Genomic DNA, 19,588 nt, shown 5'->3' with positions numbered 1-19,588 from the left:
TTTGAACATGTGCACATTTCATTGGATGTGTCCTGCTTCAGGGGCTAAGGATGCCAGGAGTCCACTTAAGAAATGGTCAGATCACAGTCTGAGGCCAAGTGCTTGTGGAAGTGTCAACAAGCACAGCCAGACCTGGACCCCTTTGGAAATGATAAAGTGGGGAAGAGCCTGTCAATTCTTATCAATGCCAGATAGGGTTGGAAATGCCTCTGCCTGAAGCCCTCCTGAGAAGCTGCTGCCATTCAGTGCAGACAATACTGAGCTAACAGTATAGGACAGCTTCTTTTGTTCTAGTGAAATATATTGGCGTGGGCAGGGGGCTTCAGGCTTCCCTTGTCTTGACCTTAAACTCTTGTTGATTCAAACTTTAGATCAGTGGCTTTCAACTGTGTTTTGTTGGTTTTGTCCATTTGGTTATAAGGGGAAGATCAGTCATGATGGATCTATGTGCCCAAAAATGGTGTGTTCTTTCTTCCCTGTGAGAGGTAATCTGCCTCTGAATAGCAGTTGCTGGGATTCATAGGTGGGAAGAGTGCTGCCACCTTTGAAAAGTGGCACTCCAGACCTGCTTGTAGGCTTCCCTTTAGGACATCCAGTTGGCCACTCTGACAGTGGAGCACTGGATTAAATGGGCATAATCCAAGAAAGCTACCTGAATCCTCTGTGATGTGCAGGAGTTCTCTGTGGCAGATGTACCAACGGTCCCATGCCCACCAGTTAACATGGAAATTATTCTCTAGCACTAGACAGTTTGAAGGCTTCTTCTTTAGCTATGAACGGCATAAATCCATTCTGATCTAGGGGACTCTGGAGATTTCTCAAACATGTGAAAATCCACATGAAGGTTAACCTCAGTATTGAGCAGAAGATAGGACAGAGCTTTCCAAACTGTATGTCGTGACACATTAGTGTGTCGGCTGCAGCGTATACGTGTGTCACGCAAATGCTCCCTACACTATTCCCGGGGCTGGAAAGGAGTTTGTTTTACCTCGAGTTTGCTAGTAAAACTGAATTGCTGTGTTGCGAAATGATGCTTGTGTAAAAAGTGTGTCACTAACATGAAAAGTTTGGAAAGCTCTGGTGTAGGGAGTCCCATAGTGTTTTCAGGCAGGGCACTCGTAGGGATGGACTGAGCAACCTAATTCTGTTCTTTCTCTGACTCGCTGGGTGCTAAGGCATAGGCCTGTGCCATTCTGTCTTGTACAGCTTCATTGAAAAAAAATGTGCCCCAAACTCATATCTGTGTTACACATTTTGTGTGCCTTATTTTAGCTAAAATATATATTTTTGTGTGTGCCCTTACTTTTGTACATTAAACCGCATAGTCAGATCTGGAGAGCTGCACGATCTGACAGGAAGTTGCATTGTGATCCTGAAGCAAGTTCAGGAGTGTTGAAGTGAGTTAGTCCGCTGAAAAAAACTCATTTGTCACAGCAAGAGTTAAGCAAAGCAATGACTCCATCTGCTGACAGTTAAAGAAATTACCTAATTTCAGCACAGTGCAGATTAGTATGGGTATATGGTCTTTCAAACAACCTGATCCCAAATAAACCAGGCCTTTAAAGTTTAATACCATCGCTTTAAATTGAGCCCAGAAACAAAAACTGGGTTTTGCCATAGAAGACAGGAATGAATGAATGCATGAGCGAAAGAGTTTCAGTTATTAACTGCTGGGAAAGACCTATGCCTGAGACCTTGGAACGCTAGTGCCAGTCACAGTAGATGTTACTGCTGATGGGAGCTTCTGGCAGAAAACATGCAGCAAAGTTGTTAAAACAGCTGCCCAGGCTCCCCATTTACTAATGACACAGGTTCAAGGGATTTGTGTTAATTTACAGCTACCACTTAAACCCAACTCAGTTGGTGAGATAATCTACAGCAGCATCTCTGCATAGCTGTCAATTTTTCCCTTTTCTTGTGAGGAATCCTATTCGGAATAAGGGAATTTCCCTTAAAAAATTGGAAACATTGACAGCTATTCATCTCTGGTATTTCCTCGAGTTGATGAGGCTCATTTGACAACAACAAGAAATGGAACCTTTAGTGTCATCGGTCAGGTTCTGTAGAACTCTTCCAGTAGTGATTCAGGCACCTTCTATACCAGTATTGAAAAGCCTGCTGAAAACCTTTCCTCAGGGCCTATGCAGGCAATTGAGAGTTCATCCTTCTGCAGTGGTTTATTGATGCTTGTTTTTAACTTTCTTGCTTTCAAATTGTTTCCCCCTATTTATGCTTTTATTGTGCGGTTTTTATCTTTTTCATGTTGTAAAGTGCATAGATATATTTTTATTATTTAGCGGCATGTACTTTTAAATATATAAAAAAATGGGCAAATAATGCAGCCTGACCTGTCCTTGCTGATTGGGAATCACAGACTTGCTTTGTCCTTCTCTTTTCAGGTGGAAAATTACGTGGCCCACATCCGTATGTTGACAGAAGCACGGGATTCTTTGGCAACTGCATTTGAGAGAGAAAATGCGCAGCTTAGGGTGGAAGTTACACAGCTACAACTTGAGCAAGGTACTCTCTCTCCCCCTCACTTTGCTGAATGTGTCAGATCCAGCACAGTGAAGCTGAGGCCACCCTCCCAAAGTGTTCCCTCAGCTAGCCCATTGCTCACAAGGATCTTGATCAAACTGGAAAGTGGGGCGTAGACCTGCTTTTTATTACTTTATCTACTTAGAGCATTTGGACCCCATTCTTCAGCCAGAAACATTCCCCAAGTGGCTTAAATACAACTAATTAAAACAAGGCAGTCCCTGACCACAGGCTTACAAGGTATAAAGCACAATACGCAATACACAAGGGGAAAGGGATAGGGAGGGAAGAGGAAAAAAGCAGAATTAAACCTCTTTTGTTGACCACCATTATTATGCTTTCCATTTTTAAGTTCGGAATAGAGTAGTTGCTTTGGAAGACGATAACTAGACTACAATGGTCTATTGAGATTTGCTTTATTGTCTGGTTTTCTGTTTTTATATTGTAAACTGCTTGGCACATTTTTATGATACAGTGGTATATAAATATTTTTACAAATAAATAATAAATATAATGGCCAGTTGGCATGGAAGCAGCTCAGAGGCAGGAGGTACCAGATGGAATTGGTCTTTCTGCTGGCTGATGGAATGAGCTCTCCCAATGAAGTAACTTTCTTCCTCTTATACTTCCACCCCCAGTTTCCCTAAATAAGAGGTGCTGGGCACCTCTTATTTGACTGTTGACTGTTCCGGGGGAACTCATGAAATGGCTCACCTCAGGAGCCCTGAGAACCACAGTCCAGGTGTCTGTGATGTGCTTACTGGATTAATCTGTGGTTTTAAGTCTGTACAGAAATCCATGTTTTAAATATGTTCTTAAATATGCATTTTATCATAAAAATAAGATAAGTCAATGGACTTAACTTCTGCGATTTCAGTGATTCTATCCTGAGTACAGCTTAGTTCAATACGACCTGCATTTTATCTCAGTGTACACATTTCCAAATGTATTTTATCCTAAAACAGAGCTTGAGGGCCAGAACCTCTCCTGACGTTTTCCCTCCTCGGCATCTGTTATCTAGAGGTATACTGACTTTGGACTGGGGCAAAGAATTCTGTGGCCCTCCAAATGTTTCTGGGCTACAGAATGGCTTTCCTTTGGCCCTTTTTGGAGACATATTTTTCTCTGTAAAATGACTAAACAGGAAGTGGGCAAACATCTGGGTTCTGACATACAGCTACAAAGAGAGAGATTCATTCAGTGGAGGCTTCAAGGAAAAATTGGCTCCTTCTTTGTTGCATTGGAATCAGTATAAAACAAACCAGGCAGTAAATGTGGATGCAATAAGTATGCTTTAATTTAATTACAAAAGAGCTTGTTGGTTCAGGTAATGGCCCACCTAGTCCAGCATCCTGTTCTCACAGTAGTCAACCAGATGCCCCAGTGGGAAACCAGCAATCAGGATCCAAGCGCAGGAGCACTCTCCCTCCTGTGATTTCCAGCAACTGGTATTCAGAGTCATCGCTGCTGCTAGCTGTGGAGGCAGAGTATAGCCATCAATAGCTAGTAGCTATTGATAACCTATTAAATCCTGTTAAATATATTTGCCATTTAGCTGTTAAACCCTGTTAAGTTCGTCCTGTTAAATAAATGTTGAACATAAGGTGGTTAAGTTAAAGGGTTGAACATGAGTTAGGAAAGTAATAACTATACACATGAGTATAGTTGCAAAACCAGAATTGAGCTCTTGCTGCTTTCCTCTGCTCATTGCCCACAGTGGTTCTCAACAGTGCCGCAAGCGGAGAGATGACCTTGAGAAGAAGCTACTTCCACAGCTGTTGCCTAACCCGTGCTATTCATTTAGTGAGTGGATCGATGCATTATGTGATAATGGATCAACAGCTTTAGTGCGGGGGCGGGGCGTGCTCAGCCTCCAAACCACAAAGCCCAAATTGCCCTGCACACAAACCAACTAAGAAAAAGAATGGAGCAATTTAAGCGTTCACAGAGTAGATGTTTTTGCTGATGTTTTAGAATCAAATACAGTGGTGCCCTGCAAGACGAATGCCTCGCAAGACGGAAAACCCGCTAGACGAAAGGGTTTTCCGTTTTTGAGCTGCTTCGCAAGACAAATTTCCCTATGGGCTTGCTTCGCAAGACGAAAACGTCTTGCGAGTGTTGCGATTTTTTTTCGCTCCCCCCCCCTTTTCTAAGCTGCTAAGCTGCTAATAGCCTTTTAGCCGCTATGCCGCTAAGCCTTTAATAGCTGCTAAGCCGCTAAGCCGCTAATAGCGCTAATCCGCTAATAGGATTGCTTCGCAAAACGAAAAAACCGCTAGACGAAGAGACTCGCGGAACGGATTCATTTTGTCTTGCGAGGCACCACTGTAAGTGTTTTTTAAAATTGACCTGCTCGTTTATTGTATTTGTGCCTGGCTGTGCAGCCAACTTGGCCTCCTGAAGCAGCTTACGGCAGTTTAAATCTCAGTTGCCAATGCACAGAAAAGTTACATGGAAAATAATTAAGAGAGCAGCAAGATAAAACAGGCATCACCTTTTCAATGTATCCTCAAAGAGATGGAAGTAGAAGAGACCAGCATATTCAAAACCAGTAATGGTATTCCAGCTCTCATCTGATTCAACCCATGCCACATATCACATCTTAACTTTGAAACCTGGTTCCCAGCGCTCTCTTCTCCTCTTAGTATAAGGTTCCCAACAAAAGCATATTTCCCCAATGAGAGTCACAGTGCCCTGGTTTCACACCTCCCAAGTGACCATTGGTGGCTGGTGCTTGCCAGGACTGGAAGGGGAAGCAGGGAATCAAAGGCAGTGTGCTGGGGATCGCAGGTGAGGAGAGTCACTGTTGCACTCAGGTCCTCCTGGCTTCCCAAATGCATCTGGTCAGCCACTGAGGAAAGCTGACCACTTAAGTGGGCCGCTGAAAAAAGTAAGGGGAAAGGCTGAAACTCGCCAGCAGAGTATCTGTTTTTCATGCAGAAGATCCAAGATTCACTGTTGCTGGGTCCAGCTCCCTTCATCCTTGGCCATTGGCTATGCTGGTGAGGCTGATGGAAGCTGGAGTCCAACAACTTCTGAAGAGCTACGACTTATTCTCCACTGGCCTGAGGCAGCTGGCAGAGTAGAGTCAGTCATCAGCAAGACCTGTGCCATCTTTATGGAATGTGAGCCCAGTGAATGCAAAAGAATCTGTCCAGTGACATTGATGTCTGAACCATCCAGATTAGCTTGGGCTTATCACATGGAAGGAAGGAAAGAATCTAGAGAGAAGAACAGCAGTGGTTTTGCCTACAGAACAAAAGTGAGCAAAACCCTCTCTCATAACACTGGAACTTGTGAACATCCAACACAGCTAAATGTTGGGAGATTGAGATGAAATAGAAGAAAGGACTTCTTCACACAGCGCAAAGTTAAACTATGAAACTCGCTCCCGCAAGAGGCAGTTATGGCCACCAACTTAAATGACTTTCACAGAGGACTGGACAAATAGAAGAGGGACTATTGATGGCTACTTGCCTCCACAGCTGGAGGCAGCAATGCTTCTGAATACCAGTTGCTGGAAGCTGCAGGAGGGGAGAGTGTTTCTGTGCTCAAATCCTGTTGGCTTGTTTCCCACAGGCATTTAGTTGGCCACTGTGAGAACAGGATCCTGAACTAGATGGGCTCTTTTTGGTCCAGCAGGGTTCTTCCTATGTTTCTATGTGAACAGAAAGTACATAGGAATCATTGCTGTGGGACCTAGGCACGACTGTTCCTCCATCCACTCCCTGAGCTCCACATGCTTAAACAGAGCAAAAGCCAGACTGTGTACTCCCTGACCAAATCAATTGCATGTTTCCACTCAGAGGCCCTGCTGCCGGTTTCATTTGCTCTTGGAATCGAAAACATCTCTGCAGTTTCCACTCTGTACTATCCCCTTTGATTTTAAACTGCAGTTTAATAAAGGGGGTGTACAAAAGGCCGAGGATAGGCAGTAACAACCAAAAAGGGAGCAAGAGGGGAGCAGAAATGGCTGTGCTAGAATCACGCTGCATGGATTATTTATTTGTTTATAAAAATATTTCATGAAGAAAGACATACATAAAAATCATACATAAAACCATTCAATAAAACGACTTAAAATTTTAAAATCAGAGATCAACTAGAGACAGTAGCCAAATGATACCCTAGATTTATCCCACATCTTTGTCAGGTTTGCCAGCTATGGCTGTTCCTGGACTGGGATAGCCTGACCACTGCAGTCCATGCATTGGGAGCCATGAGGCTTGGTTACTGCAATGCGCTGCCCTTGGGCCTGATTCGGAAGGTCCATCTGGTGCAGAACGCAGCAGCCAGACTGTTGATGGGAGCTGTTGTCCGACAACATGTGACCCCATTGTTGAAACAGCTACACTGAATGCCCACTTACTACCATGCTGGGTTCAAGGGCCTTGTATTAACTTGCAAATCCCTAAACAACTTAGGCACAGGGTACTTGGATACCTCTTGAACCCTTTTAACCCAGCTCAGTCATGGAGATCACCTGCAGGAGCATCGTTCGTTGTTCCCCAAGTTGGGAGGCCTCATCTGACAGTAACACAAAACTGAGCCTTTAGGGTTGTTGGCCCAGTCTTGTGGAATGCTGTTCCAATAAAGATTTAGCAAGTGCCATCTGTTTAAACATTTAAATGTCTGCTCAAAACTTTTCTGTGCCACCAAGTTTTTGCAGACAGTTGATGATCTTTGATTTTATCCTTTATGGTTTTATGTGGGTTTTATTGTATATGTATTTGGTTATTGTAAAGTGCTCTGATAGTGATATTTTTTTATGAATAGAGGTAGACAAGTGTGGAGAACAGAGTTTTGTTTTGTTTTTAAATGGGACAAAAATCTTGCAAATCTTATTTTCTGGAGGTGGAAGTGGAATGAGTGAATACAACAAAGCAGCAGCTGAATTGCCTTCAGCTCTCTGGGCAGGCGTGGAGGCAGCCCCCTCTTTGGCTATGGATCTTGGAGGTGGGTCTTTCCTGTCTCTGGCCTTGTTTTGAAGCCCAGCAACTCTTTCCAAGAAAGCTGGTTCCTTTTTTAGGATGCTTAGGTGTGCATTTCTTCCCCACCAGAATCTCAGCAGAAGGAAGTGGAAGAAATGTTGGAGCAGGAAGGCTTGTTTGATATCGCCCACAGCAGCCCCAGTGAACAGGTTGCTTATTTGCTGGTTGAGAGAAGCACCCTGCTGGAGAAGATAGATGCATTGGAGCAAAAACTGCAATCCCCCAGCTGTTTGGAAAGCCTTTGCGCTGCTCAGCTTCAGGTACACCATCCTTCTTTATTTGGAATGCTTTTGTATTCTGCCTTAAAGCCCTGAGAGGCTCCCAGAGCAACTTGCGAAAGAGTCATAGTATAGTCTTCATTCAAGTGTAGCATCGGAAACAGAAATGCCATGGTGTCTATATGGGGCCAGGATTACTGAGGCAGCATTTTCTGCCCTAGAATCATAGGGAGCTGCCTTATACCGAGTCATGCCATTGGTCTGCCTTGTTCAGTATTGTCTGCACCAGCGGTGGACAAAAGCTAGGTTGCAATCTACTGGTAGGTCTCTGGGTGATGTGTTGTAGATCAGCAGTGGTTTCTGACGAGGACTACAACTTCTGTTGGCCATGCTGGCCAAGGCTGATGGGAACGGGAGTCCAACAACATCTGTAGGCCCACAAGTTCCCCACCCTGTAGCACAGGGTCCTGACTCGGCAGCTGAAGACCAGTGACCTCTCATGGAGGAGAGAACTATTGAAGGCTACTAGCCATAATGACTCTGCTCTGCCCTTCATAGATGGAGGCAGCCATGCTTCTGAATACCTGTTTCTGGAAGCCACAGGAGGGGAGAGGGCTTTTGTGCTCGAATCCTGCTTACAGGTTTCCCTCTGGGGCATCTGGTTGGCCACTGTGAGAACAAGATTCTGGACTATATGGGCCATTGGCCTGATCCAGCAGGCTGTTCCTATGTTCTTAATGTGCTAGCCACCTCAGCTGGCTTTTTCCTTTAAAAAAAATATATTGTCCATTTTGTTTCCAGGTCTCACTAAGACAGGAAAACATAAGATTTCCCAGTTAATTTCCCTCCAGTTTGATAGGGGAGAAGTATGTATATTCAAGGAGCAGAAGAGGTGTTTTCAGATAACATCTGCTCACCCTATAAAACATTATGTTTGTTTTTACTCTCCATGTTATTTATATTAGTACTATGAAGAAATGCAAGGGGAAGTATTTTGGTGAAGTTATGTATTTTTAATAATTCTTCTTTCTTACTTTTTCTTTTTTGTCTAAGGATCAGTTGGATCATATCCAGCGGACACTAGAAGATGAGCTTCAGGAGCAACGGAAATCTATGCAGTGCACCAAAGAGATGACGCATAAAGTAATAAAGAGAAGAAATTGGTCCAACCTTTTTCACTTCTGCTCATGCTGCTTAGCATCGTAGTGTATCTTGGGCGCATCAAGGGTAACATGGTGTCAATTGAAAGACAGCCATGCATGGATTTTTTTTAAGGTATCACATAATTCCTGGAAAAAGTTGTCTATAGAAGTTGTAGTGGAAGGACCAGATACAGCACTGACAGAAACCTTGGGGAATGAAATGGAAAGTCCCCTATGGGATGAAGATCTATGTGAATTTATGAAGCTGTCCTGTACAAAGTCAGGAGAAGATTGGTCTATTTTGCCCACAGATTTTTGTTTGTTTGTTTGTTTTAATTGATGGGAGCTGTAATCCTGAAAGGCACCATATTTGCTACCTCTGTACTAGGGCTGTGTGCTATTGTAAGATGAAGCCACCAGTTTTAAGAAAGCTTTGCTCCACCCACAACCACCTTCCTATCCCTGAGTGAGAAGCAATGTCATTGGCCCTTAATTCTGCCCACTTGTGTCCATCTGTTAAAAATGAAGGTTCTGTCACCTAGGATGCAGAGAGGCCATCCCCAGCCAGGGCCCTTCCTCTAAATATTTTACTTTGTCTTTTAGTCTCAAGCTGAAGAGCTGGCTAGACAAAGTGCCTTGCACACTGAGCAGCACCTGGAGGAAGCCACACACAGGTTGCAGTTGGCGCAGTCAGAGATCCAGAGGCTGACAGAAGAATTGGCCACGCAGAAGGAAAACCAGAGCAAACTGGGTGAGTTCCAACTGCTTGCAGCCACTGACAATTCAAACATTTTTGGCGGACCTTGGCTGTGATCCATTTTTCTTCTCCGGAAGATGCCACACTATGTCAACCCCCCCCCCCAATCTTACATAAGATATAAACACAAACGAATACATTAAGATGATGTTAACATATAAAAATATTAGCAATGGCCAAGGGGGCTACAGATCTATTCTCTTTATTTGCCCTCAATGGCCTGGTTGCATGTCCAAGAATTTGCACTGCTCTTTAAGGACTGGCAATATGTGCTCCATATAGCCAGCCACAGCTAGTGGTGTAGCACTTACGGTTTGGTTTGGTTTGGTTTGGTTTTATCCAAGAGAGTTTTTGAGATGTTTTCAAAGGCAACTTCCCATGTAGCACACATTACAGGAGTCTAATCTGGGTGCTGTCAGAGCGTGGGCCACTGTGACCAGGTGATCTCCATCAAGAGGAAATGGGGATGGACACAGCCTGACACACATTTTGGTATCTGTGCCAGCTCAGATTTCTAACTTGCATTCAAGGCAGTCAAGAACTCTCACCTGGAAGCTGAGTTCAAGGAGAGAGATATTCAGCCTCTGTCCCCAAAATATCTACTTTCCAGGAGAAAGACGTGGAAGCTGTTTTGTGAAACACAGGAGGCTCCCCCCCCCCCCCGGAAGACTTGACAAGTTGGGAATGTGACCCTCTAAACTCCTTTTTCCCTTAAGGCAGAGAGTGTTGCAAAATCACCATAGAACTGTCAGTTAGTGTGGGTCCCAGACTGGCTGCTCTGCTCAGCACAGTCCAACCTCCTGCTCTGCTTTGGTTGATCAATTTATTTTTAGGGCAGCTTTTGCCTCAGAGGGCATGTTCTGCACAATGTGCCTCAGCCTCCTGACAGCAGTGCGCCGCCAGATCCCCATCAGAGCTGCTGGTGGATTCATTTTCTGGGTGACCCTCGAGTGCATTGAGCCAGTGAGAAATCTGTTACAATTTGCAAGTGGTGTTTTCTTTTTTTACACTTGTTTGTGTATCTATGGCTTTTAGTATTTTGAATTTTATGTTATTCTGTGGCATTCCATTTTCAAGGTTAGAAATTTATCCAGATAGGCTCTTTAGGTTAAACTTGGGCTTCTGGGTGATGTATTAAGAAGACCTGTGTGTTTTAATAATTTGTGAAATCTGTTGTAAAGGATTTATTCTACCTCTTCAAAACAAATCAGATGGAATCCCTGATTTATTTTAGGTACAAAACAGCTATTCCTAACCTTTTTCACTTTTAATAGATCACTGTGGGTTATTATATGTTAACAACAATATTATTTCTTGTTTTTGCAACGATAGATGAATGTGGCTAGTCCCTAGCAATTGCTTTAATGTTGTTTATTGGTGCCCCACAGACATCCATTTAAAATATAAATTAATGGATTTTAAAAAATTAGTAAATAGAGAAGCATTGCCTAAAGTACACAGACCCCTCTGATCAGAGATTTCTGGGACAGTTCTTCTAGCAGCATTCTTCAGCCTTGGGACCCCAGATGCTGACCAGGATCATGGGATTTGTAGTCCCAACATCTGGGAACCCAAGGTTTAAGAACACTGTTCCATCACACTGTTTGTACTTACTGTGTATGTGTTTAATTATAGGGACAGCAGTAATCTATAACTCTCCTCCCCCCACCCCCCAAAAAACTGCTCCATTTTTCAATCAGCTCCATCCATGGCAGAGAGCTTGAAAGAAGAGGCGAATAAGGTGAAAGACAGTGGTAAGTTGCATGCTGCCTATATCACTTGCTTAGCCCATTTGCAGGAATAATTATGATTTGTATTGGACCAAAGGACAATCTGGTTCAGCATCCTGTTAGCAGCAGTGGCTAAAGAGATGTTTAACAAGCAGAGCATTTAACAAGCAGAGCATGAAGGCAACAGGCCTTCTCTGCATTTGGTTTTCAGAGATGTAAGTGGGGGGAACTGCAACAAAATGTCGCAGTCATCATCTGAAATTGATACTAGAGGCAGCATGGAGTACTCCTGCCCCAGCATGCTCGCGACCTGGATACTCCGTTCCATTCCTCATCTCCTTTTCTTTTCCTAAAAATCACTTAACAATTTGGGGGGATGGGGTGAATGAACAAATTTTGAAGAATATTTCAGGGTTTGTTTGCTCCCTTAGCTTCCCCTTCTCTCCCCCACAAGGATTTTCCTTAAGATCCTTGTTCTTTTTTCTTTCTTTTCTTTTTTGTACTTCTGCAAACATTAGGATTCCCCACAAGCATGCTGGCATACCTCTCTTATTTCTTTGTGGCTTTTAAGAGCATGATCCTATTGGCACTCAACCAGCTGATTTTGTTATTAGAGAGAATTGTGCTGTCCTGCTCGGTTCCATCATAGCTGCATCTGCCCAGGCAGCTCATTGGTTCCCCCTCATTGGCTATCAATGTTTCTGGGCAACAGCCAAATCCTGGCCTTGCCTAGCAGTGTCTCCATGTATTTTCTCAGTCCCAGTCCCTCTCTGACGACATTTTCCCTGGGGCAGTCAACTAGCATCTGAGCTGCACCACTCCACATTGTAGGAACAGGCATGACTGGATGTTCCTTCAACCCCCAGTTGTACTTGAAAACATGCCAGGGGAAAAGCTTGGGCTAGAGCCATCGTCTAGTCTTCTAGGCAGAAGGAGCCTTTTTGTGCAGAAAGAGCATCCAGTCAACTGAGCCCCACCTGTAGCCTGAAGTGGTACAGCTATATTTCCTCCCGGAAACAATTAACGTGGATGAGCATTAAACTTCCACTAGATTCCCAGAAGTGGTTTTTATGCTGGATGAAAGATCAAATAAAACAGAAAACTGAGCATGTAAAGAAATGACAAGAAGACAGAATAAAGTGTCATCTGAATGCAGCCTGAGAAGGGGCTACTTATGACATTCGGGGTAGGCTGGCTTGCTAGTTCCCCTGAGGGCCCTGGATCTCCCTGGTTGGCCTCACAGACTGCTCCCCTGTGATGTATTGCTTTGGGAGTGCCAGGCTAAACTCTGAAGAGGGTTCTTCCAGCAGGGGTAATGACCAGTGCTTTTTTTTTTGGCACCAGGCAGAGGCTTTTATTGGGTGCAGGTGGGTCAGGGCTCCTGCGGAGGAGCGTGGGAGCTGGTGGGTCACCTCAGGGCAGGAAGGGACCCTGAATCAGAATCTATCATTACAGTCACAGACCAGTTCCGGGTCACTTACAATATCAGGAAAATCATAAAACACAACAGGGATACAATTGGGTATAAGAGAGATAATTCAGATATAGCGGCAGTTAAAAAAAAAATTAAATCTTAATCACTAAAATATAACCTACAATTATCATTTAAAACCTTAATCATTTTGCTGGTACAGCTTGTTCCCTAAGTTTTATGGCAGTCACACAGAGGAAGGGGCCCTGCTATTCATGTCTGGGGAGCGGGGTGTGTGGGGCCCCCCTTGCCATGGGGCACCAGAAAACATCTGCAGCCGTGTTCTGGGCAGGCACGGGCCCCGGGGCCCCCAGGAGATGGTCCACACTCCTCTAGTGGTAGAAGTTGGGCCCCTGGAAAAGGAAGACCCCCTGGGCGGTGCAGAAGGCGCTGTCCACGTGGTCGTGGGGGGTGGCCAGCGCTGGGCCTGGCAGGCGGGGGCTCCTCTGCAGGTCCACCAGCTTCATGGAGTTTCCTTGAAAGACGTAGAGGTCGCTGGCATGAGGGCAGGTGAAGGGACCAGTGCTTTTTGTAAAAAAAATGTTTAGGGGTACTCTCATTTTCACTCATGAAAATCACCATTTTGTAGTTCAAATTGGGAAAAATAAATACAGTAAATGGACAGAAGTACAAAGATTCACAAAATGTTTAGGGGTATGCATCTCCCTGTGTCCCCCCCCCCCCCAGAAAAAAGCACTTTCTATGACACAACTCAGTAACAATATCCTGGTCATGTGTCCAGGAATTTGCACTGCTGTGATAATAGGAGGATTTTGGTGGAGGAAACATAATGGGCTGTGTGCCTCCTCTAAAGAACTAGGTCATTAATTTTTCTTGTTTCCCAATTTTTTTAAATTGAATTTTAGTAATAACCAACAAGTTTTCCCCGTTTTTTAAAAAAATTGTCACATTGCCAACAAATAAGTAGAGGATACAGCAGTAAAACATACCAAGAGGGGAAGGATATGTCATCTATAATTACAAAGGCTTCCATAACATAAAAACAATAAAAAACAAAAACATAAAAAACAATTATGTTTTTTAATGTGAAAAAAGATAAAAAGTAACCTTGAACTGCACTAAACCCAAGACAGTCGCATGGTCCTGTGGGACCTGATGCTCCTGAGCCTCTCTATCTGTATATAAAATAAGATTAGACCCTATGGCAAAGAAGCAATTGGGCCCCTGGACACTTTTACCTTATGCCATGCCTTGGAATACCAATATTCCAGCTTGTTGAGATAAAAGACTTCCAAAACTTGGCAATCGTGGCCTGAGCCACTGTCACAAAATGCAAAACGGTGCCATTTCTGAGATGTAGAACAGCGTCTACTTGGATACCTGCTGGTCATGGCCCCTGGTTGCCTTTAGAAATGTCAGAGCTACAGAAGGCCAGGGAGCTGAACATCCGATTGGACCAAGAAATCCTGGCACTACGCAGCAGAGTCCAGCTCCTCGACTCGGAGAGACAAATGTTCTTGGAGCAGGTCAGTCTGGGTCACTAATGTTTGGAGTACTAGTGACCATAGTTGCCGGTGTGGTGGAGCCGAAGAGCCATCCATCCATCACCAGCGTTGCTGCATCTTACCTGAGCAGGGCAGGGGAGGTTGGGGTTGTGCACGTGAACCTTTGGAGCACCAGATTGGCTTTTTGTTAAACTGTTGTGTTGATCTGTTCAGACAGGCTCGCCGCTAAGGGCTGGCATCCTCAGGCAGTTGCCAATGGCCCAAGTTGCTGACCCTATTACACTGCCGACCCAAAATGCTAACTGCAGCTACCCATGCTTGGTGGTCCTCTCAGTGCTGAGGAGGGATAGGGGAGAATTCCGATTCAGTTTGCATTTAGAGGCGAACTGAAATTAAGACGTCTCTGAATTTTATAATGCAGCTCTCCAGCCAAGTAATGTGTACAAAAATACTTATGCAGTACTAGGGTAAAGTTTGCATCTAAGTGCATATATTGGGGAGGGGGAGCATAAAAAATGCATTATATTAGGGGGGATTGCTTTGCAAAAATGTGTGTATTAGGAGAATTACACACCAAAATTCTGGTACTTTTCCCATGAGAACTTACTTTAAGAAATTGCATAATGATGTGGAATTGTGGAGAACTGAAGAATGGAAAGATGAGAAACTGAGAGAAACTGTGCTGGGCCAAGGAAGTTGCCATGTTTTTAGATTACGCAAGATTATTTTGGAGGGGAAAATCCTCAGCAGGCAAGGAATTGCGCTGAGGGGGGGGGAGTCTTTCTAACCTGAGTGAACTGGCCCAGAAGAGCAGAGGTTAGATGTGAATTCTCTCTTCTGAATGAAACCATTGGAAGTCTTTCTTTCTTTTTTCTTTTTCTTTTTCTTTTTGGCATGTAAGGCGGAAAAGCTTGATGAGGAGGTTCCCAAGTATCAGGTGACTGAGGAAGAGCCAAGATATGTATTAGCCAGGACGGACCAAACTAAAGAACAAGAAAGCTGCTTGTTGCAGGTATTTTAAATTTGTTTGTTTGTTTGCATGTTTGTTTGTTATTTTTGTGTCCCCTGCATTCTCCAAGAAGGTTAAGAGTGGCATAAATTGATTCCCCCCTTTTATCCTCATGACAACCCTGTGAGGTAGGTTAGTCAGAGAGAGAGAGTTACTGGCCCATGTTTCCTGAGTGAGCTTTGGGGCCAACAGGGGATTTGAACCTGGATCTTCCCAGTCTTGTCTATCCTCTATGCCATACTGGCAGTCTATTTCTTCTCACCCCACCCCACATAAGGGTCAGATTTAAGTGGTAGAGGGGAGGTTGTGATTTGAAGGGGCTAATCTTCAACACTTCCCCTACCCACCACTTATTTCCAGCTCTTAAGCCACATTCACCCCATACAGTTAGAGAAATATTAAAAGCACCACTTTAAACAGTCATGGCTTTCCCCCAAAGCAGCCATAGTCTGTTAAGGGTGCTGAGAGTTGTTAGAAGACCCCTAGTCCCCTCCGAAAGCTAAGGTTCCCAGAGTGGCTTAAAAATCCATCCCACTTCATAGGGAACTCTGGAAATTGTAGCTCTGTGAGGGGACTAAGGGGCCGCCTCATGACTGTTAGCACCCTTAACCAAACAACAGCTCCCAGAATCCTTTGGGGGAAGCCACAACTATTTAAAGTGGAATCATGCTGTTCTAAATATATGTTTTGAGTGTTTTACCCCCAGCCCTGGCAACACTTGTAGAGGAACCCCACTTCTCATGGAGGGTAGGAAACAGACCTGAAAGAATAGACAAAAAATTAGAAAAAAGCAGTAATTAACATGGGCCTTCAAGCAGAGAACAGAACTGGCTAACTAAGGACCAGTAAAGAGCCTGTTCATTAGCTGTGATGAACAAAAGTAATTGGAGAAGGAAGCTTCTAATTAACATTGTAGGAGGACCTTTGCTGAATAGGATTTGCAACTATGGGACAATGTAGTTAGGGCCCCACCTTGCATGCAGGAGGTCATATCAAGATGGGCTGGAAAAGATTCCTGCCTAAAAACCTGGAATGCTGCTGGTGGCCAGGCTGAGCTAGATGGACCTGTGGTCTGTCTGGATAGAAGGTAGTTTACTATGCTCCTAAATTTTCTTGGATCACAGGATAAAAATGGAAAGCTGAAAGCTGAAGAAGAAACAAGCTTTTCGGATGAAGCTGCCTCAGAATCTGAACATAGCAAGGCTCTTCATCAGAGGTGAATAAGCTAAGCAAATGTTAAAAAGCAAATGATTTCCACCAAGTCTCAGTTGGTAGATCATGAGACTCTTAATCTCAGGGTTGTGAGTTCGAGCCTCACATTGGGCAAAAGATTCCTGCTTTGCAGGAGGTTGAACTAGATGATCCTTGTGGTCCTTTCCAATTCTGTGATTCTGTGACCACTTAAATTATGTAAATGTGCTGTTTTCTTTCATGCAGTTGTTTCATTGCCCACGATCCTTGCTTCTGCAAACTATATTTTGTGAATTTCTGCTTTGGTCCATTCACACATACTGGTAGAATCTCAGGCTACATCAGGTAGCACAGCACCTCTGATTGCCAGTCAGTTTCCGGGCCCAATTGAAGATGGCAACATTACAGTGGTACCTCGGGTTACATACGCTTCAGGTTACATACGCTTCAGGTTACAGACTCTGCTAACCCAGAAATAGTGCTTCAGGTTAAGAACTGTGCTTCAGGATGAGAACAGAAATCGTGCTCTGGCGGCGCGGCAGGAGCAGGAGGCCCCATTAGCTAAAGTGGTGCTTCAGGTTAAGAACAGTTTCAGGTTAAGTACGGACCTCCAGAACAAATTAAGTACTTAACCTGAGGTACCACTGTAATTTCAAATCTTTAACTTAAACTGTACCAGCTGCTTCAGGGGCCTCCTGCCAATGTGTTTCACTTTGACGTAGGTGCCGCCAAGCCATTGAAGGCGTGGAATGCCAAAACTCACAGCTCCTCCACAAGCTCCAGAAGTTGGAGCGGGAACACGAGGACCTGGTGGAGAGGAATGAGGAACTGGAGTCCCTCCTAGGGGAGACACAGAACCAGACTAAGGATGAGCGGGAGCAGTTTGAGTGTGAGATAGACGGACTACAGAGGAAGGTAACCCCGACTGGCCAGGTGTTACTTGTTTAGAGCATTTTTATACCCCGCTCATCAGCCCCAAAGGCTCCCACATACAACCAAAACAAGACAGTCCCTGCCTGCGAAAGTTTACAGTTTTTTAAAAAATGACATGCAGGGGAAAAGGGTTAGGGAGGGAAGAGGAAAATCAAAACTCAGACACCAATTTCTAGACAGTTATTCGTATAATGATCAGCTGCCCCGTTTCAGGGGCAGGAGGTGCCTGGTGGAGCCAGAGCTCTGGCAAAGTTGATGGAATAAGCCTTCTGCTTCCTGTCTCTCCCACTGAGGCAAGTCACAGGGCTGTCTTTTCTCTAGGCCTTGGGATCCAGGAGGGGCTTTCAAAGCCCAGTTCACACTCTTGCAAGCTGGACTCCTGTTGACCATCAAGGCATTTTGTGTTGTTGTTTTTCTCTGCTGGGGTTGAATGTCTGTACGGTGTGAAATGGTTGGTTGAACTGGAGGGCAAGCAGGCAGTGAACTTCGAAAAAGGGTAGAGGCTGAGGTAGGATTTGGAGGGAGGAGACAGTCTCTAAGTTCTGGGGCATGAGGCGGAGGGCCTCCTCGGTAGTGGCATCTGCCCTGTGGAACGCCCTCCCATCAGATGTCAAGGAAATAAACAACTATCTGACTTTTAGAAGACATCTGAAGGCAACCCTGTTTAGGGAAGTTTTTAATGTTTGATGTTTTATCCTGTTTTTAATATTCTATTGGGAGCCGCCCAGAGTGGCTGGGGAAACCCAGCCAGATGGGCGGGGTATAAATAATTTGTTGTTGCTGCTGCTGTTGTTGTTGCTGTTGTTTTATTAGGACAGACAATCTATCAGTTTTGATTTCTTTCAGTTCCTTTTTTTTAAACAACCTTGAGTTCAGTTCATCCCTTTTCCACATCAGTTTGTGATTTATTTATTTCTTTATTCAATAAATTCAGGCACATTTCCCGTAACATATGCATTATATACAGTTTTTCCCAATTTACAATCAAGTGGCATATGTTTTATTAAACATTTATATGATGCTAATTCATTTTAAAAATACAAAAGTGATCACAGTGATCTGCACATAAAGCCACACAATAAAAATAATATTTGAAAAGTTAAAATAAGAAATCATCGTACTGTACTATTGTGGAAACATGTCTTCTTAACTGCCTGCAGTAAGTCTGACTGAAGAATAAAAGGGTTTTCAGCAGGCATTTTAAAATTAGAAAAAGAAGGCTTCTGAATAAATAAATATGCACATTCTTGTCAGCCATTTGCCCTTACATAACATACTTTTTGTATGCTGTGTTGGTGAATATACGCTGATGGGTAAAAAGGACTGATGTGGGGCATGATCACTGGATCCAATGCAGGGGAAATCTCCCTGGCAGGAAAGCGATCTAGAACCCTGAACAATTGGAAGCTATAAGGCTGAGCTAACAGTTTCCAACTGTCAAGAGCAGTTGGAGTCTTCCTGAGCCAAGGGCCTCGTGTGCCTCCCTTTATAAGATGGAGCTACAGGAATACTTCAGTGATAGGGAGCCAGAAAGAAACATAATATACCCAGGAGTAGCTCAATTGGAGGAGATCAGTGAGAGAACATGGCACACAGGTATTTTCATTTGGTTTTCCTCACTTTGTAAGAAGGGTGGCCCTGCAGATGCTCCCGGACAACAACTCTAATCAGCCCTAGCTAGCATGGCCAACAGTCAGGGGTGATGGATGTTGTGGTTCAACAACATCTGGGGGCTCAGAGAGGTTCCTTAGCCCTGGCCTAACTGTAGGGCCAACGCTTCTTACTAAGCCCAGTTCCTGGCCTCATCCAGACCACAAGGTCCTGGGTTTCATCTCTTGATGGAGATGGAGGGTTCTTTGCAAAACCAAAAACAATCCTATCTCTCCTAGGTGAATGGAACCAGTGCTTTTTTCTGGGGGGGGGGACGCAGGGGGACGCATACCCCTAAACATTTTGTGAATTTCAGTTTGGCCTCATTGAGGGGCAGTATTTCAATATGAGTAGGAAAATGAGAGTACTCCTAAACATTTTTTTAATAGGAAAAAAAGCACTGAACAGAACTATAATAATTCTCAGTTTTGCTCCTAAGTGGGGTTCTGTTCCGGTGCCACAGCAATAGAAAATGAGGGAACGAGTGGGGTG

At 44.2% G+C, this 19,588-nt stretch overlaps 1 protein-coding gene across 3 annotated transcripts in view; it reads left to right on the top strand.

Annotated features, from left to right (window-relative positions):
• The window catches only part of CCDC30 (coiled-coil domain containing 30), a 38,222-nt gene that overhangs the window by 6,331 nt on the left and 12,303 nt on the right, over positions 1-19,588 (top strand). For all 3 annotated transcript variants that reach the window (XM_081203986.1, XM_081203987.1, XM_081203985.1), the window contains exons 3-11: positions 2,400-2,520; positions 7,599-7,789; positions 8,801-8,890; positions 9,493-9,640; positions 11,347-11,400; positions 14,219-14,334; positions 15,215-15,325; positions 16,447-16,538; positions 17,236-17,428. In XM_081203986.1, the coding sequence (XP_081060112.1) occupies positions 2,400-2,520; positions 7,599-7,789; positions 8,801-8,890; positions 9,493-9,640; positions 11,347-11,400; positions 14,219-14,334; positions 15,215-15,325; positions 16,447-16,538; positions 17,236-17,428 (1,116 nt within the window). The remainder of the gene's footprint in view (positions 1-2,399; positions 2,521-7,598; positions 7,790-8,800; positions 8,891-9,492; positions 9,641-11,346; positions 11,401-14,218; positions 14,335-15,214; positions 15,326-16,446; positions 16,539-17,235; positions 17,429-19,588) is intronic.

This window comes from Podarcis bocagei (genome assembly GCF_964188305.1).
Source record: "Podarcis bocagei genome assembly, chromosome: 7".
In the NCBI taxonomy this organism is placed as follows: domain Eukaryota; kingdom Metazoa; phylum Chordata; class Lepidosauria; order Squamata; family Lacertidae; genus Podarcis; species Podarcis bocagei.
The sequence above is the reverse complement of the archived record's forward strand: the minus strand, read 5'-3'. Positions and strand labels throughout refer to the sequence as shown.